This window comes from Denticeps clupeoides, chromosome 1, assembly GCF_900700375.1.
Source record: "Denticeps clupeoides chromosome 1, fDenClu1.1, whole genome shotgun sequence".
Taxonomy (NCBI): domain Eukaryota; kingdom Metazoa; phylum Chordata; class Actinopteri; order Clupeiformes; family Denticipitidae; genus Denticeps; species Denticeps clupeoides.
In genome coordinates, this window is record NC_041707.1 from 20,286,972 (window position 1) to 20,313,848 (window position 26,877).

At 40.6% G+C, this 26,877-nt stretch overlaps 2 protein-coding genes across 3 annotated transcripts; one reads left to right on the plus strand and one right to left on the minus strand.

Moving 5' to 3' along the window:
- Positions 1-1,633: 1,633 nt before the first annotated feature.
- Positions 1,634-9,381, minus strand: mpx (myeloid-specific peroxidase). 2 transcript variants are annotated; one of them, XM_028974744.1, is made up of 15 exons: positions 9,345-9,381; positions 8,953-9,021; positions 8,772-8,859; positions 8,368-8,543; positions 6,908-7,040; positions 6,622-6,751; positions 6,333-6,539; positions 5,810-6,170; positions 5,172-5,332; positions 4,741-4,999; positions 4,414-4,584; positions 3,702-3,939; positions 3,289-3,488; positions 2,944-2,991; positions 1,634-2,794 (listed from the first exon to the last, which is right to left on the minus strand). In XM_028974744.1, the coding sequence occupies exons 2-15, from the start codon at positions 9,017-9,019 to the stop codon at positions 2,361-2,363; spliced, it is 2,673 nt and encodes an 890-aa protein (XP_028830577.1). In that variant the 5' UTR covers positions 9,020-9,021; positions 9,345-9,381; the 3' UTR covers positions 1,634-2,360. The 2 variants fall into 2 exon arrangements, with proteins under 2 accessions (XP_028830577.1, XP_028830586.1); XM_028974753.1 differs by having other exon boundaries at positions 2,696-2,799.
- Positions 9,382-16,940: 7,559 nt separating this feature from the next.
- Positions 16,941-26,838, plus strand: sftpba (surfactant protein Ba). Its single transcript, XM_028982324.1, has 10 exons — positions 16,941-17,070; positions 17,549-17,607; positions 21,576-21,650; positions 23,810-23,932; positions 24,239-24,349; positions 24,463-24,540; positions 24,647-24,830; positions 25,779-25,849; positions 25,952-25,998; positions 26,581-26,838. Exons 1-9 carry the CDS (start codon positions 17,016-17,018, stop codon positions 25,982-25,984), a joined length of 789 nt encoding a protein of 262 aa, XP_028838157.1. The 5' UTR covers positions 16,941-17,015; the 3' UTR covers positions 25,985-25,998; positions 26,581-26,838.
- Positions 26,839-26,877: the final 39 nt, after the last annotated feature.

A 26,877-nucleotide genomic window follows, 5' to 3' on the forward strand; every position in this document is an offset into this window, starting at 1 on the left:
CCATGAATCTCCAAAACACATTTCCACTCCATTTCAGCCCTGTCACAAAAATACGAGCACATGGTTGACGAGCACAAGGCTGTCGTGGAAGTTATTTCCATCACCGAGTGTCTGAGGAATCACAATGAGAAACATTTAAATGAATTTAGTGAGGCTTTATTTACATGCATGCATGGGAAGACTCGCTATCAGAATCTCCAAAGGTCTGAACACAGTGACGTGGATATATAGTCAGCGAAGCACTGATGTTTATCCGTGGTACCAGCTCAGAACACGATCTCACACATTCCTTCAGAGATAAGACTGCCATACACAAAGAATTACGGATCTGTTTTCCATGGCTCTGGATGAGAAACATTTAACTTTCACATTAAAACACTTTTCTTTCGAGGGGGGGGGGGGTTGCTTGTTACTATGATTGCATCAAGGAGAAAACATCATGGAGAGAAGTTCAAATGTTGTCAAGAAGGCTTCAGGGTTCCCAAGAAAGTCCAGCAAGCTGCGGGATCAGGGTGCCACCAGTGCAGAGCTTGCTCAGAAATGGCAGCAGGCAGGTGTGAGTGCATCTGCACCCACAGTGAGGCGAAGACTTTTGGAGGATGGCCTGGTGTCAAGAAGGGCAGCAAAAAAGCCTCTCCAAGGACAGACTGATATTCTGTACAAAACTACAGGGATTGGACTGCTGAGGACTGGGGTAAAGTCATTTTCTCTGATGAAGCCCCTTTCCCATTGTTTCAGCTTCCATCAGTCCTGTCTCAGTACAGTAAAGCATCCTGAGACCATTCATGTGTGGGGCTGCTTCTCATCCAAGGGACCAGGCTCACTCACAATTTTGCCTAAGAACACAGCCACGAATAAAGAATGGTACCAAAACATCCTCCGACAGCAACTTCTCCCAACCATTCGAGAACAGTTTGGCGAAGAACAATGCATTTTCCAGCATGATGGAGCACCGTGCCATAAGGCCAAAGTAGTGACTAAGTGACAAATTCTGACAAACTCCAAGCACTGATTATGAAGTAATGGGTTGCTATCAGTCAGGATTTGGCCCAGAAGTTGATTGACAGCATTCCAGGGTCTTGAATATAAAGGGTCAACACTGCAAATTGTGACTCTTTGCAAAAACTTGATGTAATTGTCAATAAAAGTTGTTGAAAATGCTTGTAATTATACTTCAGTACACCACAGAAACAAAAAGATCTGACAAAACCTGACAAGCAGCAACTTTTGGCCATGAATGCACATTACAGACCTTAGATCACTGATTGAGCAGTTCTTTAGTTCACCTGTAATGTTTTGTGAATGAAGAACAGACCATTGTTTCAGCTAGATGCTTCAAAGGAAGGGGAACAATTAGGGCTGTGCCATATGGCATAAAATTCATATTGCGATATAAACTGAACCATAAATAGTAGACTGTATATATTGTGATTATATTGATAAGTAAAACTTGAATGGACATGTTTTTGAATGGGTAATGTGTTCATAGCAAAGTCACCTTCAGAAGGAAGTTGTATGATAAAGGTTTACAGATACATCAACATATAGCATAAAAATATACCAGATAAAATAATATCTGGGCAATTCTACTAAAAGTGGACTTTCTGTCACACCCATAAGGTCAGTGAAATACCAATTTGTATGGTGTGGGTGACTATACATTTTAAGGATTTTCTGTATTCAGCTACAGAGTTTACATTAAAATATTGTCAGAAAATATCTAATTAACACTATGCAAAATCATTACTAGTTTTTAGTTTTTGGGAAATTCAAATTTAAGATTTTAGGATTTTATGCTCTGTATGGATTTTCAATCACATTTAGTTTTTGCATAAAGTATAAAAAAGTATTGAATTTTACTTGGTATTGGATCGTAAAGGAAATCAGTGGTATTGCACATCCCTAGCAAGTTGGGTGTGCTTTCGTGCAGGTGATGGGACTTTGTCATTTCTGAGGAGAATTTCTGCAGTAGGTCGCTATAATCAAAATCTCTTCCTATGGCCAAATTAATATCGCATAACATTAATACTGCACAGCCTATGAACAATCATACATTGCTGATGATTGAAACCACACTATTTCTTTGAATTGCTGTACGGCTTTTATTAACATAGTATCCATAAATATATAGGGAAAAATGCAGCAGCTCAAGTAAACCCCCTAATAATTCCTTCCACCCAGCAATTAAAATCAAATAACTTAAAGTTTATAGACTAACTGATTAATGGTTATAGATCAATTATGCATTCAGTGTGCATCTGGGGAAAAATAGAAATTAAGTAAATATACATAGATGCAGGTTACAGTGAAAGACCCAAAACCATGAACATGAGACAAATAACATCTGAGACACTGTGTGTTCAGGTGCCGAAGACAATGTGGCCAGAGAAGAAGCCCTGTTGAGTGAGTCCCTGTGCAGACTGAGTAGACCATGGGAAAACGCTGTCTCCACGGCGAAGCTCCAACAGAGATTCTATGCCGTAGGTGAACTGCAGGCCTATTTGGCTAGATACCGCATTGGCCATGGTGGTTCCATTCCTTCTCAACTCCACACTGCCCAAGTTGCGGGTGGAAGTGCAGGAGAATTGGAAGGTATACACCCCAGGCACCTGGCAGGTGAACTGCCCTGTGCTGATGCTGTAGTGGTTTTGGAGGTTGTAGACAATCTGACTAAAGCGGATCACATTGTCTGAGGAGTTTAATGGACTCTGGACAGAGAATGCTGACCGAGCCTGAAGGGTGCTGTTGCCTGGAGGTCCAGGGGGGCCTGCTATTCCTGGGGGTCCTGCAGGGCCTACACTTCGAGAATGAATGGGTCATTAATAAATAGGGAATTCATTATTCAATGTTTATTCAATGACACACTCAAATAAGGCCTTATATTAATCAAATATTTTCAAATATTTTACAGTTTTATAGAGCATGAAATCACTCCTGCATTACCTTGATGTCCTTTGGGTCCAGGGGGTCCTTGTGGTCCACGAGGCTGATCTGCCATGATTAAAAAAAGCTTGAAGCTTGAAATGAGATTTCCTAATCCTACTGATTATTAATAATTACTATTTAATTTTCATGCAATGTTTGATCTTTAGAAACATCAAACTGCAGTATGCACATGTAAGCATGGTCATTGTCTTAATGGTCTTGGAACTACATAAACTTAACCACCGTAATATTTTTGTTCCATTATCAGCAGAAACCCAAGAACATCAGCTAATCCAGTCACATGTTATATTGTGTAACATGTGTTTTCTGTGGATTCATACAACCTCTTTAGTGATCACTGACCTGTTTCCAGCCAGGGGCGCAGGTCAAAAACAGGGATGTCTTCACACCTGGTGTAGCCTGAGCCACGCGGCCTGTAGATGAATGGGTTGAGGGGCACATCCCTAATGCCAGTGTTGTCACAGATAATGCGGGCCAGAGACGTATCTCTCAAGGCTGCCCTCTGACGTACAGTGAATACACCATCGTTTTCCCACCATAGCCTGGGGACGCAGAGCAGGACAGTGAATTTGAACACAGACACATCAAATGAAACTGACTACACACAAAGTCACATACAAAACTTCTACACACTGTCCTGTGCGGACTAACATAATTGCATAAGTAACCTTATGTAGAAGTAGAAAATGTGTAACACTGGAATACTGTTGTTTCATAAATAGAAGTTCTTGCACATCACACACAGAAACACACACCGGTCTCCTTGACGAATCCTCTGGAACTGCAAGGAAATGAGGCAAGCAAAGAGGGGTCCCACACGTCCTCCTGGGACAAAAGGCTCGGACACGCCCCCCAGCCACACGTCAATGTTGTCTGGAGTCCTATAGAATCTCAGCAGCTCACGAGCCAGGCTGGTGTTGTTTAACACGCGCCCCAGTTCCACCTCATTCTGAGGGGTGGACAGGTTACAATAACGACGCCATGCATTGTACCCTGAAAAAACATTTTAGATCAATTACAATTACGGTAGGATTACACATTACAAAGAAACTTCTACTGATTCCCATTGTACGGTATCCAGACACCCTCTGTTGTGGTTTTGTTTTATTCCTTTCCTCTCAATGCAAATATGTTTCCTCTTATTAGTTTAAAGGACATGCATTTGAAGTATTCCACAATTTCCAGTTCAATTCAAACTTGTAGTTAGCTTGGGGACATAAATCTTTCCAAACATTTTCTGACTATGATCTTTATCTCTAAGCCATGCAAATCTGTTTCATTGGGCATATGAAACCAGAACCCTTCTGAACCCCTCAAACTGGCCACACTTAATGGAACACTTACTATTGTGAAACTGTAAATGAGTGCTGTTGGTTCAAGTTAAAGTTAATTCTACAGAAAGGTCTGTTAGAATGGTAACTCTCTGTAATGGGTGCCGTGATGGTTTAAAAAGTTGTGATACAGTACCAGGTAGGGCATGGTCTCGCCCCCGCTGCATATTGAGGGAAGCAAGGTCAAGTGCCAGTTTGCTGGTGAATTGGAATAGCCTGTCACGCACAGCATCCACCATCATATGGTCCTGGGTATTTAGCTTGGCTGGACGACCCACAAGACCCCGAATCAGAGGGTCTATGCCTCCTGTGAGATAAGGAACAGTTACTCTAGGTTGGCCCATGTAGTCTGTTAGATCATTTTGTTTTCTAGGTGTTTAATCCAACTAATCTAATTATATTTTGGATCTTTGCAATGGAATTCTAATTTATGCTTGATATGTAAGAAAAAACGAATAAAAACCTTCAAAAACCACCCTCCATGGGGCAAAAAATGTCTTGAAGAGAGGCACACTGGGAAACTGTGGGTGTTCCTGATAGTTCTCATCCAGACGGAAGACAAGCGGCTGGAGGGTGTTGTGTGCAAAGCGGTAGGCAGCTGTGGCAAAGACGTTGGAGATGCTTGGGTCCACGTTTTCATTATAGCCTGGGTACCTTCCCAGATACCTCTGTATAGCATCTGGACCCACAATGTGAGTTAAATAATCACGGAAAACAATTACCTTAAAAGGAACAGGGTGTAAAAGTTAATACGGATATACAGATGCTGATGTATTTGCTATATAGATGCGTTTCCATCAGCTGAAAGGCACATCAATGATGGCAGGAACAGTTTTAATAAAACTGACAACTGACAGTTTTAATAACAACAGACAAAATTTGTAGAGATCTTACCTGATGGTAACCACCCATAATTTTGCGTGCCTCTTGGTAAAGGGTCTCACTACTCCAAGTGGGATTGAGTTGACGTAGCGCCCTAGCAAGTCTGTTATGTTCCCTCAAGAAGAGCGTGTGCAGAGACGTCAAGGCAATATTCTCAACCACGCGGCTATCCCCTACACAGAACACATTTCAGTGCACACAGTCTCAGCAGCACCAAAAGCACCTCATGCCTTGAATCATACGATGGCAACCAGTTAATCGGTTTATCCGTTTTATAAAGCTAACAGATGTTCAAACCGCATTTACAGGATGTCTTCACACCTGGTGTAGGTTTTGCACTCTCCACCATGTGCCCTTATTTGTATATGGTGTTTTTAAAATTGTATATTGTGTTTTTTTTTTAATTGTATTTATACTTTGTATTCAATGTTACTGTTACTGTTTTTGTATTTAATGTTACTTGTATGGGTCAGAGAGTAACGTAATTTCAATTCTCTGCATGTCCTGTACATGTGGCAGAATTGACAATAAAGCTGACTTGACTTGACTTGACTTGAAGACATCATTTTAATTGATCCACCAGTGATAAACAATACTCATAAATCCTAAAATGCGTAGATGTTAATAAAAAATTGCATAAATAATCCCACCTGCTATAAAACATGGAACATCCTGTCCACTGGAGTTGGTGATAGCCTGGTGTGTTGCACACATGTTGCTTGATAGACTGGAAAAGGGAAGGAGTGCACGTCCACCTGAAGGGTCGATGAAACGATCGTTGACAAGTAACAGGCCTCCATCATTGGTTAGGTCCCGCAAATCTCGTGCTTGTCCATCCTCAGAACCATAAACCTGTCCCACATCCAGAAATGCAGTCAGGGTGTTGATCTGCTCACGGGCATTGGGACGATCACCAAACATGTAGGCCGAGTTGCCTGAGCCACAAGTGGGAGCTGATCGGAAAAGTGGCATGCATGTGTTACTAGGAATACGTGGGTCTCCATTGGGAATCTGGAGGAGACAGAAATGTCATGAAAAGACACTTTGACTTCATTAGGAGCATCAAACCTTGATTTCAGCATCAGTGGCATCAGTGATCTGAGTAGTGTGACTGATATTGGGAGAGACAATACTGAATAGTACACTGCATGGAAATGTATGGTGGTCACCAACCCGTATAGGGAAGCATGGGTCAGACTGTTGACAGCTGGTGTCACAGTCAATTCCGTTGCTGAAGGAGCGAATACTGGGCGAATGTGGGGTGAAGGACAGGTCGTGATCATTCCACTGCCCAAATAGTGTCACCAGGTAAGAATATTCCTGATCATTCTGAATGCTGTTGTCGGTCGTCTTAATGATACTGTTGGAAACTTCTCTCACCTATGGGCAAATAGCAGAGAAAACATAGGAAATGTATTCTTGATTGTTCAGCAATGTCCTCTTGTCATGACTGTACTCATACCAGAGGAAGCAATGCGTTATTGTAGAGCCTTGTGCGATTCCACCCTTTTGGCTGGGATATGCCATCTTCATATTCTGCAGCAAGCCAGCGGGTGAAAGGTGTGTTGGAGGCTCCAAGCCGTGGGTTTCTCCTGGAAATGAAGAATAAACCCATGAGTACGTCACAGCCACACATTGGATGTCTTAACTTATTAGTCAGCCTCTTTAAGATGTGTGATTGCATCTGTGAGAAAATATGAGAACCAAGAGCAAGAACAGCAGCCTGAAGTGGTGGGTTTGATCCTCACCGGTTGTTACAGACACTGCTGTATGTGCGATATCTATCAACAAAGGGAGTGGTCCTACAAGAAGGTTGCTGGGTGCGGACAGCACAACCAGTCATCTCTACAATAAGCCGTCGTTGGTCTGGATTCAGCAGGTCTGATGGACAAAAAGCAAATTGGAGAGGGTTAGGAAACAAGCTGCCACTGATCTGCAACTTGATTTGAGATGAAATTAAGAATTTTTATACTACTTTTCTACTACTACTACAACAACTATTACTACTACAAATATATAAATAAACAATATACCTTCTTAATGATTATTAAATAAACGCCATATTAGTCAACACTGACTAAATGCAAAAATTCAGTCACTTAAAAAAAAAAGAACCGCAGATTATTCCAGTGTCTCTGGGGACATGCAACAAAAGCACAGTCACCTTTTCACCTCAACCTGACTTATTTAAAACTGTTAACTTATTATGCTTTACATGGTGAGGAGTTGCTGATTGTTAGTGCAGACACAATGTAAAGCATGATAATTTGACGGGGAGCCAGTGAAGGTCATTACAGGCCAGCACTGGACCACTACGGGGTGGGGCAGAGGTGGCCTAGTGGTTAAGGAAGTGGCCCCATAATCAGAAGGTTGCTGGTTCGAATCCCGATCCGCCAAGGTGCCACTGAGCAAAGCACCGTCCCCACACGCCTCTCATGGCTGCCCACTGCTCACTCAGGGTGATGGGTTAAATGCAGAGGACAAATTTCACTGTATGCACAGTGTGCTGTGCTGCTGTGTATCACAGGTGACAATCACTTCACTTTATTGTCATTGTTAAAAGATGGGCCACCACCTGTTGAACTACCTGGAGGAGCGATTTTTGACATAAGCACATGCATAACGAGTTGCAATAATCCAGGCAAATTCAACAAATACATAATTAATTCTTTTTGTATTCTGGAAAGCACAGGCATATCTAATTTTTTGTAATAAATCTCAAGTTCTTTATAGAGAACCTTTCTTAATTTCTTTGTAGAGAAAACAGCAACTGGGCTAAAAAATATCTATATTTCTAACATACTATTGTCCTGCAAAGCCTGCAATTTGACGAATAGTCATTTTCAGCTGTGATTTTGAAATTGGTCTAAAATTGTTGAAAGTCTGAGAATCCAGGCTGGTTTCTTGAGAAAAGAATGAATGAAGGTGCACTTAACTGAAATAATAGTGAAGCTCTTTCAAATATAAGTGTGTTCATTTTCCTAACACCAGAAGAAACCTTTTTGTGGGGTATGTCAATGTACAAGATATATTAATTATATTGTACCAGATAAATTGATCACCCAAAATAAATACCAATCAATTAAATTCAATGAAGTATGCAAGTAATGTGAAGATACATGGAATTTGATCAAACCATCAAACAAAACACAGGAGTGCTAAGTTTAGCTAAAATTAAAAGGTTTTTAAATCTTTGGTTCTCTCCGACCTGTAGCATTTATGGACCTCTTGTGGATTCGATGGGCTTTCTCTTGAATCAGGATTAAAGCGATCTCCATGGTGTCTGCAGCTCGCACAGCATTTCGAGCTTCTCGAGATGGTTGCTTCATAAGACGCAGGACATCGGAAGGCCTGATGTCTTCCCTTCTTACTCTTTGCAGACTCCTGTTTATGAAACAAGAATGAATCACAATTCCTGCTTTCCTAAACTAAAGCTCTGCTGTTTCATGTACAGTAAACTCCAAATAAATCTGAGGCACTTATATAGAACAGAAACTTGTATGACCATGTGCTCACTGACTGTGATATAAAGCATTCAAAATCAATTCCAGAATCAGTTTGTAGTTTTTGGATTGTTCACATATTTGAGTCTGAGGATGAGGCAGGACTCACACTTCACGAGAATACTTGTAGGCTTCATCCACCAGCTTCTTTGCCTTCTCAACAGTTTTGAGTAGGAAAGAATTGCCAAGTCTCTCCTCTGAAGACAGATATACAGTTAAGCCAAAGTTACTACTGAGCCAGAACTCAACATATGATTTCAGGTTTGAACATAAAACTGCCTGCTTCTTACCCAAAGTAGTGGACTCACTGAACAGCAGGCAAACACCCAGTACAAAGAGGAATGATTTCAGCCTCATATCTGCATTTAAAATGTAAACATGTATGATTAAAAAAAAATCTTAAGTTTGTTATAAAATATATATATAAAAATATAAACTGAAATACCTGTAGAGGTATGAAATTATTTCAAATTATTGATATGATTGTAAGACATGTGTTAGTACACAGAATAAAATAAAAAATGACATAATTAATGTTAACAGCTCACATGTAATTAGAATTAAGATGTAAACATTAAATTTACAAACATAAGACATTAACAGACATATTTTGTGAATATTATATTATGTGACCTAATTATCTTATACATTTTTATAAATATATTTACATAGATATTGTTACCTGCGCAATTCAGAGACTGACAATGTGCTGGGTTCCTGTGAGAGGACAGGCTTTTATATAGAGCCTAAAGCCTCGCCCCAAATACATAAGCTGGGGTGAATAACGGTAAATTTGTTCCTTCTTCCTCTTTCTGTGCCTGTGTTTAAGAAAGTTAGTCATCTATTGAGTTCAATTATTACAGTCTCTGGTCCTCTATAAATATTTGCAGTTATAATTACATTCACCTTCAGCAAATAAATGAAACTCTTCCGTATGTAGTCTAATGACAACAATGCATATTTATTTAATAATGCTTTCAATGTTGCAACATTGATTTTCTCATAAACCAAACACTGCACACCATTAGTTTTTAGATGAAGGTCCTTGGAAAAGGTTCTTCTTCATTTGTATCTCACAATTAAACGATTTACCTAATTTGAGTCTCCAGATTACAATACATTTTCTTTTTAGTTACACAGTAACTAGTAGTAGCACAAAAGCCAGCAAAAGTATTAGTATTTTACTGGTAAATAAAAACCACACACACACATACACAAATTACTGCCTTCATAAGAAATGAATAGGCTGGTAGCTGGTTTTGCCTGGTCAAGCATTCATGTGAAATCCGCTCTTAGCTCCTCAATCAAACTACCAGGTCAACCATCTCAGCCATTTTTGATCATTTTTACCCAGTTATGCTATTCATTTCAGCAGGGATGGCTAATGTCTGGTTCTTTTTAAAAGTTTTGTTTTTCTGTGTTTCATTTCCTTTATAGACATTTACGAACATTTCATGTTCGTAAAACTTTTTTTTTTCTTTCTTTGACGGTTGCTATGAATTTGAACCTTGTGGATTGTTTCCTCTTCAGTGGATTCTGAAGAATGAGAGGTAAGGTTTCTCTTTATCAATGGGAATCATTTTGTTTGTTTAGACATGAATCCTCATTACCAGAACCCACATTGGACGTTTTAAAGTGATCCAGCATATGAAAGAGTTCTTGTTTTAAACATTTTAAAATGTTTTCGTAATGTGCAATTAGTGCAACCACCACAATTGCTACAGACAAACCGTTAGAAAACAGTAACTGACAATGTTATGCTTTCACAATACAAGCTATAACAGGCCTTACGTGTATCAAGAAATAAGCATACTTATAAACATTAGTAATATGAAGCATAAGTATGGACTGTAATGAAAGCTTGTCACAGGCCTCTCTCAAATAATCTCAAATAATTGTTCAAATATTGGACTTTTTACTACTATGTTCTGCTAAAGAAATGAATAAAATATCACTTACAATCTTTTGTAAGCGATCTTGCAATATTTTACTACATTACAAACAACTATGAACACAACTGTATTCATGAAAACCAAAAGACGGTGGGTTATTAATGACTTTAAACAGTACTACCTTTCTCTTGCAAACTAAAACCCACTGATGGTTTTACCTTCACAATTCAGAAACTGACTGTGCTGGGTTCCTGTGAGAGGTTCCTGTGTCTGGTGGTAGTAGCCTATTGGGTAACACACTCGCCTGTGAACCAGAAGACCCAGGTTCAAATCCCACTTACTACCATTGTGTCCCTGAGCAAGACACTTAACCTTAAGTTGCTCCAGGGAGACTGTCCCTGTAACTACTGATTGTAAGTCGCTCTGGATAAGGGCGTCTGATAAATGCTGTAAATGTAGGACAGTCTTTTATATAAAATCTGCTAAAATAATGTCAAATAATTCTTCAAATATTGGACTTTTTTTACTACTATGTTCTGCTAAAGAAATTAATAAAATATCACTTTCAATCTTGCAATGTTTTATTACATTACAAATAACTATGAACACGACAGCATCCATGAAAAACAAAAGATGGTGGGTTATTAATGACTTTAAACAGTACTTAACTTTGTCCCATGATGGGCTCCCGTGTCTAAAAGGTCAAGCGCTGTCCATGCCTTGTGAATAAGAAAGTACATCATCATAAAGCAGAGCAATGTTTTTACTTTTAAAAGTTCACATAACCTTCAATGGAGATCGTCGCTGGTTTCAATCTCAATAGAAGAACATGCGGATCCAACTGTGCCATTAAGTCATTTATGAAAGTATTTTATGTCGTGGGACAGATTAGGCAGCAACATGGCGGCTTGGGGAGTGTGTGCATTCGCGGAGCCAATAGGGCAAGTGGTAGTGGTTGGGCACTGATATGACTGTATTCGCCTTCGGCCCGGAACTTTAAAGTGCACAACTCCAGGGAAACAGACAAGGATTTAATACGATGATACATACAGGGCACGGAACCGGGTGACACAGACAAAGCACATACATCGACTACTAACAACAGATGCTAACCATCAATAATAGAGTGGACTGCTGTCCCACCCTGGGTGTGTCCCCATCCTGTGTTCAGTGTCGCATGATGGGCTCCAGCAGTCATGAACCTGAGTGTCAGGAGTAAGCAGTTATGGAACATGCTTAAGTGAGCGATTGTGAAAGACCTTTGAAGACAAGACCAAAAATATACACAGACTAGTATGTACACTAAGTACACCCCAATAAATTCTGTTATACAATAGTTTAAAAGTTTAAAATAATCTGTTCTTGTTCTGCAGTGGCTTTAAACAGTGTAGCTCTGTGTGGTAACAAATTATTTCCAAATATGTTGTCACATGATGAGCTAATTTGTTGCAAAAGAAACGGCCTGCTGTCTATATCATTAATTTATATGCTACTTTTTTACCTTACCCAAGAATGATAAAACTGCATTTTATGGAACATTGAATAGAATTGAATTGAGTAGAATATTGCCATGCTCTCAGGATTGGCTCCAGGTGAGGTCTCCAGCTGGAGTCAATTCTGACAGCCAATAAACGTCTGTGACTCCGCCCCTTCTGCAGCTCCGACATTTTCGTGGACCCTGTGCATGGACTTGAGTTTCTGTTGTGAACCACTTTGGTGATTTGAGTTCTGGCAACCGCCACACGCCTGCGGGCTTGTTTATGTTCTACCCTTTATTCCCCTGTTTACAGCCAACATGCTGGTGTTTATTTGTGTTCTTTTATTGTTTGTAATAAAATCCTGTTTCCCGAATGTCCCGCCTCTGCGCTTCCCCGTCACCTCACGTCATGACAGAATATCGGAGCTCCCACCAAAAGCGCAGAGGAGGAAGAGCTCAGCCAGGCATGGGGAGCGCAGACGCCAGCAGGAAGAGCTGGAAGAACTCCCTCGGGGTCAAGATCCGCGGCAAGACGTGCCATTACTGGGAGACAACCAAAGCGTGCTGGTTGAGCATTATCTTCCCAGAGAGGCGAGGGTTGAAGCGTGGCAAGCGGCGCCACGTGATGACGTCGACCCCTGGAGAGTCAGCGAAACCCAGAAGCAGCAACAGAGGCGTTCGTCTGCCAGAGGCATCCCGGATCCATGGCGCAATCAGCTCCCACAGGCAGTAGTCGGGCCACCCTCGGAGTCACTGGTGGGAGCACACGGATGACGAAAGTGGCAATGACGTGGATTGGTGGGTGGTTGGGGCCGGGCTGGTGACCCACGTGACTTCCGGGGGTACGAGGAAGATGAGGGAGACACGGAAGATGACGAGAGTGACGATGACGAGAGTGACGAAGACGCGAAATGTGCTCCGCCCATCGTGCCCATCCCAGATCTTCACGAAGTCCATGGAGACCCACGTCCCTCCCAGCAGTGTGTGGACAGCTGGTGGAAGAGGGCAACGGGAGGTCGCCAGCCAGCAACTGCGCTGCCAGGACTGCCTCGAGGGGAATCCACCTCTCCAGCTCCGGTCGTCGACCCACCTTCCCTCTGCCCGGATGTTCCCCAGCTGAATGGCAGCACAGCACCAGTGCCCCCACCTGCTGTAGAGAACGTACACCCCTCTCTACGCCACACGCCCACCACCATCTCCAGCGATGCTCCCAGCCCCGTGTGGGACATCCCAATGGTCCCAGGACCATTCAGTGGAGCAGCAAGTACATGCCAGTCTTTTATAACATCCTGTGCCGTGTACTTTGCTGCTCTTCCGTCCCTTTCAGATGTGGAGAAGATCACCACCATCCTCACGCGTCTGACTGGGTCAGCATGGGGCTGGGGCACAGCCCTCTGGCAGCAGGGAGAGACAGACAGAATGAGTTTTTGGGACTTCCTACAGAGACTGAGGGCGGAGTTTGATCGGCCAGAGCCAGAGCCAGAGATCAAACTCTGCCCGTCCACTACACCCAGCGCCAGTCAGGATCCGGTGCAAGAAGGCCCAGCACTGGCAGGCGGCGAGAAGGTCGTGCCTCTGGTGCAGGGAGGGAAGCTGGCTACTCTGCCAGCAGGGACGTGCAGCGAAAGGGGCTGCATGGTCCCAGAAGGCACCAGCCTCCCTGCATGGTGCGCAGGGTCCGGGGCCACCAGACCATGCCGAGGAGCCAGCCAGAGGGTCCGTGGCCCCCATGCCGGACCATATCGGGGAGCCAGCCCGAGGGACCAGGGCTGCCATGCCGGACCATGCCAGGGAGCCAGCCTGAGAGACCAAGGACACAGCAGGGCAGGAGCCCTGTGGTTGCCGCCGTCTGCCCCACCGCCTCCACTGATGGTACTTCTGGGGCTCCGAGTACGTAGCCCTTGGAGGGGGGGGCTCTGTCAGGACAATAAGACCAATATAAACATATTGTGAATAACGTATTCGTAGTACGAATATTATTTGTTGTTGATTAACTGTGAATACTTAAGTGAAGTACACAACTGAAATTATTAAAATTACAGCATTCTTATAAATCTTATAAACATAAACTATAAATTGTTTTGATGAGAGATTATAGCTTTAGCCTTTGACCAATGTCATGACTGAGGGGGGAGGGAGCGATGGACACCAAGGGTATGGAAAAGGAACACAGTTTATTGGGACAACCAGGGAAAACAAGCAAAAAGAAGCCACCTCACCATGCGCTGAAGATGGTCTCATCATGTTCTGAGGTACGTGTCTCTACAATTCCATGCTGCCTTCTTCTGATAACCCCCCAGTCCTGTCCATGCTTCGAAAGGGTTGATCCACTCGACCCCAAACCCCGACGTGAAAAAGGGCCTAATTTAATACTCATCCTTTTTCATCCAGTTGGGTAATGCTTATCGGTTAATGGCACTCAAAAAAGATTTGCAGACTTATATTTTCAGACAAGAAGTGCTTTACAATAACAGACAGTTTTATTGATGATGAAGTTACAATAAACAATTGAGTGTACTCTGGCAAACATTCAGAGTCAGAAGGTTCGACATTATACATGCTACATGATCGGTCTTGTGACCTGTAATGTATACTAAAATCAACATTAAGAAAAGATTTCATTTCAAATGTGCTGACAACCAGTGTAGTTGTCTGTACGACTGACCTGGCCGGATGCCCTCCCTGTTTACCTGGTCTCGGGAACTAAACAGAGAAATACACTGTCGCATGCATGCTTTGTTGGGTGCTGCAATTTAATTTCATATTATACTATCTCTTTGTTGTTAATTGCAATTTTGGTTTGAATTGTTTAATATTGTTTTATATTTATAGTGATTTCCAAAGTCTCAGCAAGTCTAACTGACATCTCATCTTTGATGGCAGCCCATCACCTCAAACTCAATCCCATCAAAACTCAACTAATATTCATTCCAACAGATTCTTCACCACATCAGGATCTTGCTATTTACCTGGAAAACTCACAGCTCTCGCCTTCTACAACAGCCCGCAACCATGGAGTAACAATAGACAACCAACTCTCCTTCTTGACTCATATCAGCAATCTTTCCCGCTCATGTAGATTCCTTCTCTACAATATCAGACGAATCCACCCTTATCTGTCAACCCAAGCCACCCAGATACTGGTTCAGTCTATAATAATCTCACGACTGGACTACTGTAACTCCCTTCTAGCTGGTCTACCTCTAAGTACCATCCGACCTCTACAACTCATACAAAATGCAGCAGCACGACTGATCTTCAACCTTCCCAAATTCTCCCACACCACCCCACTGGTACATTCCCTCCACTGGCTCCCAGTAGCTGCACGCATCAGGTTCAAAATACTGATGCTGGCCTACAAAGCCAAGCATGGAGTAGCACCATCCTACCTCACAGCCCTTATACTCGTACCTCGTATACTCCGAGCCTCCAGTACTGCTTGACTGGTCGCTCCATCTCTTTTTTAAAGTGGTCAGTTAACATAGTATTGAACATGCCTTTGTATATGGATCCTAAAAAATGCAAGAGACTAATACTTCAGAACATCACAATTACAAAATAAAACAGAATACAATGATGAGGCTTAGATCCAAATAGTAATGCTAAACTGTAATTATGGAAACAAACACCAAGATTTTTTGGTACATGGGGAGCAAGATAAGCCTTTAGTGACCATGCTCCCCTTCTATGCTGGAAAAAACAAGGTTCACTAGATCAGTGTTTCTCTAACTAATTTGTTCCGGGGACCAGTCATGTGAGGCTTAAATGACCACAACCTCAACCACCCCAATGCGTATCCGCATAGATAGATAGACAGACAGACAGATAGATCGAAAAACTGGGTGGTACTTTAGCCTGCGTCGAGATTAACTGTCCACACGGGGGAGCCGAACTTTCAAAATCATTTTAAGATTTTCATTCACTCAAACCTGTATTGCAAGGCATTCTATACAAGAAAATGTATCGTTTTACCTTTCTAGCCTATAACAGTGAAAAAAGAAAATTTGCAAAAATACATTTTTCCTGGAGCAAATATCATCAGAATATAAATGCTTTATTAAAAAATCGATCCTGACAAAGTATTTGGAAAATATGGATGCATCATATATTACTAGGGACCAGTCTGAGGACATCTGTGGTGGCTCCTGTATTTAGGAATCTTAACTAAGTCTTGAGAAATAGTATATGGACAAAAATATTATGCACCACAGACCTTAGCAGTCAGTAATACCACTTAAAGTATACCATGGAATATCCAGGATGGATGGAATGAACTGTCGTACTGCAAAGGTCACATCCTGTCACACCTTGAAGTGACTGAAATATTTCACAAATTTCACAGGTTGCATGCTTGATTTTACAAACTGAAAGCAATGGGTCAGATTGAAACATGTGAATTCAGTCCCTAAACTTAACAGCCATGGGCTCTGCTAAGCAGCTCTCAAGCATTTTGTTATATAAAATAATGGCTGTGTTAGTGTGGGTTTCCTCCTGCCAAAGTCATAAAGACTAGATGAACTGGTGACACTGAATTGCCTTTTTTTAGTGTGTGTGCCCAGTGTTGCGGGATGGGCTCTGGCAATGTTGAGTTCACAATGTACAAAGTTATGTTTGGAGAAGCCTAAAGGAGCCAAGGAACCCGCACACCTCCCAGACTTTAAGCAAGAAAGCCCAAACACGTTTTTGGCCCATTACATTTTTGTACAACTAATGTTTGAATAAAGACATTTTTTTGTGGACTCATGGTGTATTTTACACTGCTGTTATCATAAGTAGAATGTTGATAAAGCATGTACAGCCAATTCACCAGAAACAACTTGCTGCTTTTTCACACTTCTGGCTGTGGTTTTGTTCATGCGAGGCCAGCTTTAATTGGTGGAGGTTAGTTCCTCTATCAAAAGCTTGGGTATCCCACTGTACCGTATCAGTCTCAGTCAGAGTTAAGTCCTTCATTAGCCCAGTGCTGTGAAGACAGAGAAAAGACATGATGGCTTTCCTCCAGCTCATGGTCCTGGTCTTCATCGGTTTTCATTGTGCAGGTACATGTACAGCATACTACAATTTAAAGAACTATAACATTTACATTTACATTTACAGCATTTATCAGACGCCCTTATCCAGAGCGACTTACAATCAGTAGTTACAGGGACAGTCTCCCTGGAGCAATTTAGGGTTAAGTGTCTTGCTCAGGGACACAATGGTAGTAAGTGGGATTCGAACCCGGGTCTTCTGGTTCATAGGCAAGTGTGTTACCCACTAGGCTACTACCACTATAAAAAGATCCTGATGATATGTTTATTAATCTGGAGGTGCAAAAGTGAATATGTTAAATTAATATGGTAAGAGAGTTGCCTATGTTATAACTGTAGTCTTTCAAATGTATGCATATACATTGATATGCATATTATTATTTTGTGTAAAATCAATACACCATAAATGTATACACCTACAAGGGTCACACATTATAATGCATTGAAAATTTCAGCTCTATATATCTTCTCACTTTCTGTTCAACAGGACAAGTCAAGTCAGTAAAAGGAGATTTCCTGCAAAATGAGATCAGTGAGATGCCAGCGGTGAGTGAATGTATAGCTCTTCTCCTATAAATTGGTTAAGTTGCCCCAACTTAAAAGTAGTGCTATATGTTCAGAGACACATGCCAGCATGCTTGTCTACTAGAGATAATACAGTAATTATTTTAAACATGTTACATGGTCACATGATGGCACAACACAGTTATTATAATAATTGCATTTACATCTTATGGTTGCTTAATTTGGCAATGCATTACAAGAAAAAAAAACAGGACATGCCACTCCTTTTATCCCAATATCTTCACATAGTTAATCAAAATAGGTATGGGTCCTATTTACTTCTAAAGATTACTAATAGTGTTAGAAAATTCCTCATTATGGTCAAGTAGATTAATAAAACATCGAAAATTACAGCCCCTGAATAATCCAGACTGAATAAATCAATTAAGAATAATAAAAATAACTTTAGGCATAGGTGATGAAGAAAGCGCAGCAGCACCTAATTTGATTGTAAGCATGTAAAAATGATTACTTAATTTTTATTGTGACAAATCTGCCTAGAAAGCAAAAGCACACAAGAGGGGATCTTAACCTTAATTTGTCAACACTGGCGTGTGGGAGAATAGGGGAATGGTGGCCTCGCAGCTAAGGATGCAGACTAAAAATCGAAAAGTTGCTGTGCCACTGAGGTCCCATTAAGCATGGTACCGTCCACACATGGCTGCCAACTACTCACTAAGGGTGATGGCTTAAATGCATAGTACATATTCCTTTGTGTGCACTGTGGGCTGACACAGTGTTATTATGCTACCGATACAAAGTCATCTAAAGACAAGTCACTACTTCCTGTTTTTCACCCAAGTTCTTCCCTTTTTTTCGGATTCCTGCCAGTGAATGTGACTAAAAAAACACACTTCAAACTGTTCAGATTTTTCATCTTACATTGGACAATGACATTAACTTTTGCTGCAGTCTGTGACTATAAAATCTCATAAAAAAGTTGTATTGAGCATTATGCAGAAACTAGCATTATGGCATTAGGTTTACCATGTGTCCAAGGTATTGAAGTGACTAATGTTTAGAACGTCTTTGCTTTTTGTTGCACTTGTGGGCTACGGTATTTTTGTATTTTAGCAAGTATTTGGAGATTTAGTTTCAACATGCCTATGCTGGTATCTAATTTTCTTGCTGGGCGGTTCACCTGCTACATGTACATCATGCCATTTTGACAGGACAGTTTAAGTTTTGTCCTCCGGGGGGGTTTGAGCCACTCAAGAATGTAGAAGCAACATGCCTGCCATGCCTAATACCACCCAAAGCTGATTGCTCTATATGAGCACCAATAGATATTGTAAGTAGCAGGTTTGCTGAAGAAACTGCAAAAGAGAAGGGAGATCGTAATCACAAACAGATCCAAACAGACAAACCATCTGCTCAAAAAAATAAAGGGAACACCAAAATAGATCTGAATGAATGAAATATTCTTGTTAAATACTTTGTTTTTACATTTCTGAATGTGCTGACAACCAAATAAAACAAAAATTATCGATGGAAATCAAATTTATCAACCCATGGGGTTCTGAATTTGGAGTCACAAGTGGAAAAACACACTTCAGGCTGATCCAACTTGACAGGCTGATGTCAAAATTAAGCTTAGTAGTGTGTGTGGCCTCCACATGCCTGTATCACCTCCATGCAATGCCTGGGCATGCTCCAGATGAGGTGGCAGAAGGATCTCCTCCCAGACCTGCACAGTCTGTGGTGCAACGTGGCATTGGTGGATGGAGTGAGATATGATGTCCCAGATGTATTAGACAGGATTCATGTCTGGGGAACAGGCGGTCCAGTCCGTAGCGTCAATGCCTTCGTCTTGCAGGAACTGCTGACACTACAGCCACATGAGGTCTAGCATTGTCTTGCATTAGGAGGAAGGTTACCTCTGGCGAGCAAATGGAGGGCTGTGTGGTTCCCCAAAGAAATGCCACCCCACAACTATTACTGACCCACTGTCAATCCGGTCATGCTCGAGGATGTTGCAGGCAGCATAACATTCTCAACGGCATCTCCAAACTCTGCCATGTTTGTCACATGTGTTCAGTGTGAAAGCACAACCCCACCTGTGGACGTCGGACCCTCATACCACCCTTATGGAACCTGTTTCTGACCGCTTAATCAGACACATGCACGTTTGTGGCCTGCTGGAGGTAATTTTGCAGGGTTCTGGCAGTGCTCCTCCTGTTCCGAAGGCAGAGGTACCGGTCCTGCTGCTGGCCTCTTCCACGTCTCTTGATGTACTGGCCTGTTTCCTTCATGTTCTGGACACTACGCTGACACACACAGCAAACCTTCTAGCCACAGCTCGCTTTGATGTGTCATCCTGGATGAGCTGCACTACCTGAGCTACTTGTATAGGCTGTAGACTCAGTCTCATGCTACCACTACAGTAAAAGCACCAGCAGCATTCAAAACTGACCAAAACATCAGCCAGAAAGCCTGGGAACTGAGAAGTGGTCTGTGGATACCATCTGCTTCCTAAATGGACAGTTTGATTTCACGGAAGTGTGATTGACTTGGAGTTACATTGTGTTAACTCTTCCCTTTATTTTTTGAGCAGTGTAGTTTAGTTCTAAGACCAAACCTGAGAGTATATCAGGTTATATAAGAACAGCACATTCTTGGTCACATTCTTGGTCACCTCCCTGACTAAGGCCCTTCTCCCATGATTGCTCAGTTTAGGTGGCCGGCCAGTTCTAGGAAGAGTCCTGATGGTTTTGAACATCTTCCAGTTATGGATGCTGGGGGCACTGTGCTCATTCAAAGCAGCAGATTTTTCCTGTAACCATCCCCATTTGTGCCTTGAGACAATTCCTTTGACTTCATGCTTGGTTTGTGCTCTGACATGAACTGTCTACTGTTGGACCTTATATAGACGGTGTGTTTCTTTCCAAATCATGTCCAGGCAACTGCTTTTTCTACTGGTGGACTCCAATTAAGCTGCAGAAACATCTTAAGGATGATCAGGGGAAACAGGGGGCACCTGAGCTCAGTTTTTGAGCTTTATGGCAGAGGCTGTGAATATTTATATACATGTGCTTTCTCAGTTTTTTTTTAATTTTAATAATTTGCCAAAACCTCAAGAAAACTTTTTTCATATTGCATTATGAGGTGTTGTAGAATTCTGGTTAGAATGAATTTGATCTATTTTGGAAAGAGACTGTAACATAACAAAATGTGGAAAACGTCATGTGCTGTGAATACTTTCCGGATGCACTGCATGTTTAATACAGAATCAAACAAAAAAGAAATACAAAACTGTTTACAGTTAAGTCTTAATCATGGACCAGAATACCAGCCATTAAGACAGCACGTCGTGGGAATAATGCTGTGTGAACTGGTGCTACTTTACAGCTTATGGTGCAGGAAAAAGTGATTTAGATATATAAAATATATATTTCTTTTCAAAATGTAATGAATCAAGTCAGAGTAACCAAAATTATTTGTAGTCATGGTCACTTGCACCTGCATCCTCCACCCTTCCTGTACAGCTGTTATATATTGCCATAAGATTAAAACACACAAGGACAATGTACAATGTCCTGTGCAACTATTTATACAGAATAACATTCTAACTGTTGAAATATTTTAATGTTAAAAAAAGCAATTTTATTTATGCCTTTTGACCATAATGGCTGCATTCGTTTTTTTTAATCAAGCAAGCTTGTTATGGTGAAGAAAAACAAAAACCAAAACAGATAAAATTTCAAATGACATCAGGGAGCAAATTGATGTTTTTTTGTTCACATAAATAATTATAAATTATGATGTCTTTTGGGATATAGCTGTCTTTTAGAGTTGGAAATATTCCAGTCTCTCTTCTCTATGCCCTGGCGGTGCAGTTTGCTTTTTCTGATGTTACCAACTGTAAATGAAGCTTGCCAAAGAAGGTCATTCTTTGGAAAGATCTTAATAATCTTTTTCTTATGCTCACCACATGTTCTGAACCTTCACAGACTGGTGACGTGTGTAAAGACTGCACCCAGATCTTTGAGCTGCTGAAAGATCTGCTCTCCGACGTTGGGGTTCAGGTAATGAGCAGCACACTCAAACCTCGGTTTACAATGTTCTAATCTGCTCAGGTTGAAATAACCCTTTGTGGTGTATTTGCAGGTGCAGTAAAGGGATTGATGTACAGTGTGAAGTAATTAAAAAAACTGACATTTTAGACCTGAATACCACACAAGGATTCGAGATGGACACGGGTTTCAGAAAGACACATTCTGTATTTACTAATATATTCAGTTAAGCCCAGAATTATACATACATTTACATTTCACTTCACGTTTTTTGTTTACATTTGAACAAAAATATGCATGCCCATAATAATTTATACCTTTTTCAGTGATTAATTGAAAAGCCTTTGTTGGCTTTTACAGCAATCAAATGCTTCTTACAATTGATGATAAGCTTTTTCAATGTCTCTACTGGTATTTCTGACCCTTCATCTTTTTCAATGAGCTCCAAGTAGTTGAGATAGAAATTCTCAAACAGATTCAAGTCAGGACTTTGACTGGGCCACTCCAAAACGTTATTTTTGCCAGCTTATCATATCTACATGACTTTTGCTGTGAGTTTTGAGTCATTGTAGTTCTGAAATGCCCAGTGTTGACCAAGGCCAAGTTGAATGATGAAGATGATGTTGTTGAGTTTCGTAATGTTGTTCTTTTTTTTCATGGTGCCATTTACTTTGTTTAGGTTGTTTGGCCCATTGACTGAAAAGAACCCCCAAAGCATTATGTTGCTACAAACAGCTCTTTTGCACCTGTTGATTTGAAAGAAACAGCTGTTTCTGATTAATCACAGTTATTAATATTCTTTAGATTAGCATGGACAATTTGTAAATGTATTTTCCAAAGATTGACAACTGTCAATATGTATTTGGACATGCTATTTTACATAAAAAGTCATGTCTTTTTCACTGAAATCTATGATACATTGTAGTATCATATTCTGACACACATCTACATTCTTTTCAGCCAGTTGACAAACATGTTAGTAACATAAAATTATTCTTCTAAATCTAAATTTGCCAGGGGTATGAATAATTTTGGGCTTAACTGTATATTAGAAAATAAACACACGCTCTCTCTCACACACACACACACACACACACACACTGTAGTACTGTGCAAAAGTTTAAGGCAGCAATGCAAGAAATACATTTTTTTCATGTTACTGTTCCTGGGGAGACTATTTAAAAGTGTAAAACACACATAAATAACAATGTGACAGCCATTTGGTTTCAGTAAAACGGTTGATATCCAGCAATCTACTACAAGAAATATTGGTTCGCCTCTTAACAGAATTATGTGTCGCTTAGATTAACAGGGTTTTGTCTTCACTGGTTTGCATTGGTGTGCAGTACTGTATAACACACCCACACATATAATTGATACGATCTTGTCTGGTCAATATTCACACTTGCTGAAACCACCAACATGGTCTGAGAGCTATCTATCTCTTATCTGCACAAACACAGTGTGGAGTTAGAGCCCATGTACATCTTATCACCACACTCTGCACATAGACAAACGAAAAAAAAATCCCATGGCCAAATCCTGAGCAGTCCCTTTTCTAATAAAGCGAAAGGGGAAGTTTGGATATTTTGAAGCATGGTGCATTAAAATGCAGAAGTCAGAGAAGAACTTTTTCATCTGGTGGAACACGCTGTTTTCCAGTGTTGCATATGCATGGGGGGTTTCCAAGAATGTAGAAATTCTGAAATCCAACTGAACAAAATTAAATAATTGACCTGCTAAAAAGACATTAATAGTGATATGAACAACATAAATGGTCTTTAGGGTAAGCTATGTGCTACTGTAATCATTTAAATCCATAATATTTAAGATGGTAGTCTTTGGTCATCTCTGTTTTATGTGCTTGAAACCACATAAATAAAAATCTCACATTGATTTAAATTGAACATATTTAATCTGTCAATGTTAACATAATGGTAACCCTAATGTTAAGAAGTAAAAAAAAGCAATAGAATCATTACTTTTTTCTTGCCCTCTGAAGAGAATATACAGCATGTATACAAGAATATTAATGCACACAAGCTTGCACACTAATTGTATTAAATATAATAAAGCTCATTTGAGTGCTGAATAGACTGTTAAAATATCAGTTCTGCCAAGTGTTCATATGCAGGATTCAATGTTTGAATGAAATCGCTGCTGTTCTGCAGGGAAAGCTCAAGAACTCACTGGGGCTGGTGTGCAACATGCTGCCAGGACACATGTCAAAGTCATGCCAGGAGCAGGTGGAGAAGAACTTTCCACTCGCCCTCACCTTACTCGACAATATGATTGTAAGAGTCTCACAGACACAAAACCGTGCAAGTTAAAAAATGGCACACACCAGTCTGATTATACAGTCAACTGTGAATTTTTAGTTTTTTGGGGATTTTTATGAAAATTCTGTGTATTCTTATGCATTTCTCCTCCTGTCCACACCATTGACCTGGTAACAGTTTTATGCCAGATGCCCTTCCTGACACAACCCTCCCCATTTACCCAGTCTCGGAACCAGCACCAAGAAACACGTGTCACGTGCTTTGCCAGTGGCTGGGTTATTTACATTCATTTCTGAAGTGAAATTTGCTGTTCATTCACAGAAACCAAAAGACATTTGTAATTCACTCGGACTCTGCACTGGTGAGGTAGATGTCCAGATGCAAGAGCAACTGGCAAACCTGTACAAAACCCTCAAATCTCATCACAGTGAGGTAAGACTACTTTGCTGCAGGACATAACTTAACCAGGTCTCAAAACAATCCAAAAATATTTTGGGGGTTTTAGTAGTTCCTTTTCTCATTACTTTGCCACCTGCCTTTCCTAGAATGTAGATCTGAAGTGTACATTCTGCATTTACCTGATCCAGACTGTGCAGTCTCTCATTCCCAAAGAAAAGACTGAGGTAAAGATTCTATAAAGAGACCTGTTTTATCAGAGAGCCTAAAAACTACAGAGTACAATATGAGGCAGAGCTGATTCCTCCCTCTCTTCCCGGTGCATTCTGTAAGGCTGCTGTGTCTAAGGCTTTGTCAATGGTGTGTGAAATCCTGCCGGGTTTGTGGAGAGACCAGTGCCGGACACTGGTGAACCAGTACAGCCATATTCTGATCGAAATGTTGATGCACTCTGCCACGCCCCAGGCCATCTGTGCGGTCATCCACCTGTGCAAAGGCATGGACACTACCCCCATGGGTAAGTCCACCACCCTTGCCCTTACAGCCTATTTAGTGCAGAGAGAGAGCGAGAGGTATGAATCTTCAACTCCAATCTCCATAGTTGGCATAAAGAGTCGCAACAGCACAATCTCTATCTCTGGGAAGATCAATCAAAAACTGTTTGGTTTACCATGACATGCAAAAGTGGAAAACTGGTTACTCAAAACAGGGTACTGGGTCATTTTTATAACATGGAGTAGAAAGGGGTAAAAACTTTTAACACATGACCAGAAGACATTTCCGCAGTTAAAAAAAAAAAAAATATATATATACACACACACACAGTACAGGCTAAAAGTTTGGACACACCTTCTCATTCAATGTGTTTTCTTTATTTTCATGACCATTTACATTGGTAGATTCTCACTGAAGGCATCAGAATTATGAATGAACACATGTGGAGTTATGTACTTAACAAAAAGAGGTGAAATAACTGAAAACATGTTTTATATTCTAGTTTCAAAATAGCCGCCCTTTGCTCTGATTACTGCTTTGCACACTCTTGGCATTCTCTCGATGAGCTTCAAGAGGTCGTCACCTGAAATGGTAAATGGTTATGAAAATAAAGAGAACACATTGAATGAGATGGTGTGTCCAAACCTTAGGTAATGGGTTAAATTCAGAGCTGATATTTCATTGTGTGCTGTTTATTACACATGGAAAGTAACCACTTTTACTTAGATACGGTCACACGCATCTACTATCAGCATGCAAGATATTTTTAAGCACTGTGTTTCATTTACAGCATTTATCAGACACCCTTATCCAGAGCAACTTACACTCAGTAGTTACAGGGAAAGTCCCCCTGGAGACACTCGGGGTTAAGAGACTTATTCAGGGACACAAATGATGGTAAATAGGATTTGAACATTTGGTTTGTGATTGTCTGGTTCAATAAAAAAATGAATATTGATTTTGTCTCCAGTAAACAGCTATGCATGTGCTCTGAGCACCACCTACAGGTGCCGTGACATGCAGACTGCTATGAAGTGTGGGGTGAGTGAGGCTCTTTTCTGACTAATAAATCACGGAAGAGTGTTTTGAAAAATGTAACCGCAGCTATTGATTTTTTTGGTTTGCTTGTTTTTTCCTTTCCAGTCAGTCCATTTGTGTCTGAAAGAGTGGCTTTAAAAGCACCCATAATGGTAGGTTGCAGTTTAACCTTCACAAGTCACCCCATCATTTATATATGCTGTACTAGGCAAAGGTTTTAGGCAGTATACATTAACTATAAAACCTAAAAGTGTTAAATGATATTTAAAAATTTGGTTTAAGAAGAACAGTTGATCTCCCCAAACTATGTAAACTAATGAATAATCTCCTACAAGCAAAAAGTCTACAGATGGAATACAAATTTTGTCTGTGATAAAAACAAGAAACCTCTACAATAAACCAAACATTTACTGGGTTTGTTAGGTTTCCAAAATTAAATGCGGCTTAGACAATCCAGTTTTGCTTTGACAAGTGAGTATTGGTGTCTAAGACTTTTGCACAGTACTTTAAATATTATATTAAACACACTTTATACAGTACATATTAAGAACTTACAAATGTTAAGACTACAGTACCAGTATTCATTTTATAAAGTGTAATTTTTATTTACCAAACTATTTTTGCTTTGTTTGTGATGCCATGTTAGAGTTTCATATTAATTTAACTGCAACAATTAGATTCCCCTGCATTGCTTTAGTGCTAAATGCTTTGTTTTGCTCTTTCCCATAATGAAGACACCAGCAATAGATGATCCTGGAGCATACTAATCATCTTTAGTAATACATTTTTGAGATGTACAACTTTAATAAAAAAAAAAAACTGATAAAAGGAGCAAAACCCTATGTTTACAGCAGTGGTGATTAAATATAGAAAGATATTCACTTGTCTTGAATAATGCTAATCATTAATATGAAAAACTGTCATTTGCATAATTACAACTGCTTTCATGTCATTTTTCAGAGCTACAAAGTAATAAACAGACTAATAGACAATGGGTTTCTTCTTCTTTCTACAAGCAAGCACACAAAATG

Bases quoted from the DNA above. Each gene is read 5' to 3' on its own strand.
- mpx (XM_028974744.1), bottom strand. From the start codon at position 9,019: ATGAGGCTGAAATCATTCCTCTTTGTACTGGGTGTTTGCCTGCTGTTC. The intron at 8,860-8,952 runs GTAAGAAGCAGG...ATCTGTCTTCAG, and splicing joins CAGTGAGTCCACTACTTTGG to AGGAGAGACTTGGCAATTCT. The intron at 4,585-4,740 runs GTTTTTATTCGT...CTTATCTCACAG, and splicing joins ATGGAGGGTGGTTTTTGAAG to GAGGCATAGACCCTCTGATT.
- sftpba (XM_028982324.1), top strand. From the start codon at position 17,016: ATGATGGCTTTCCTCCAGCTCATGGTCCTGGTCTTCATCGGTTTTCAT. The intron at 21,651-23,809 runs GTAATGAGCAGC...GCTGTTCTGCAG, and splicing joins TCTCCGACGTTGGGGTTCAG to GGAAAGCTCAAGAACTCACT. The intron at 24,831-25,778 runs GTAAGTCCACCA...TTTTGTCTCCAG, and splicing joins CATGGACACTACCCCCATGG to TAAACAGCTATGCATGTGCT.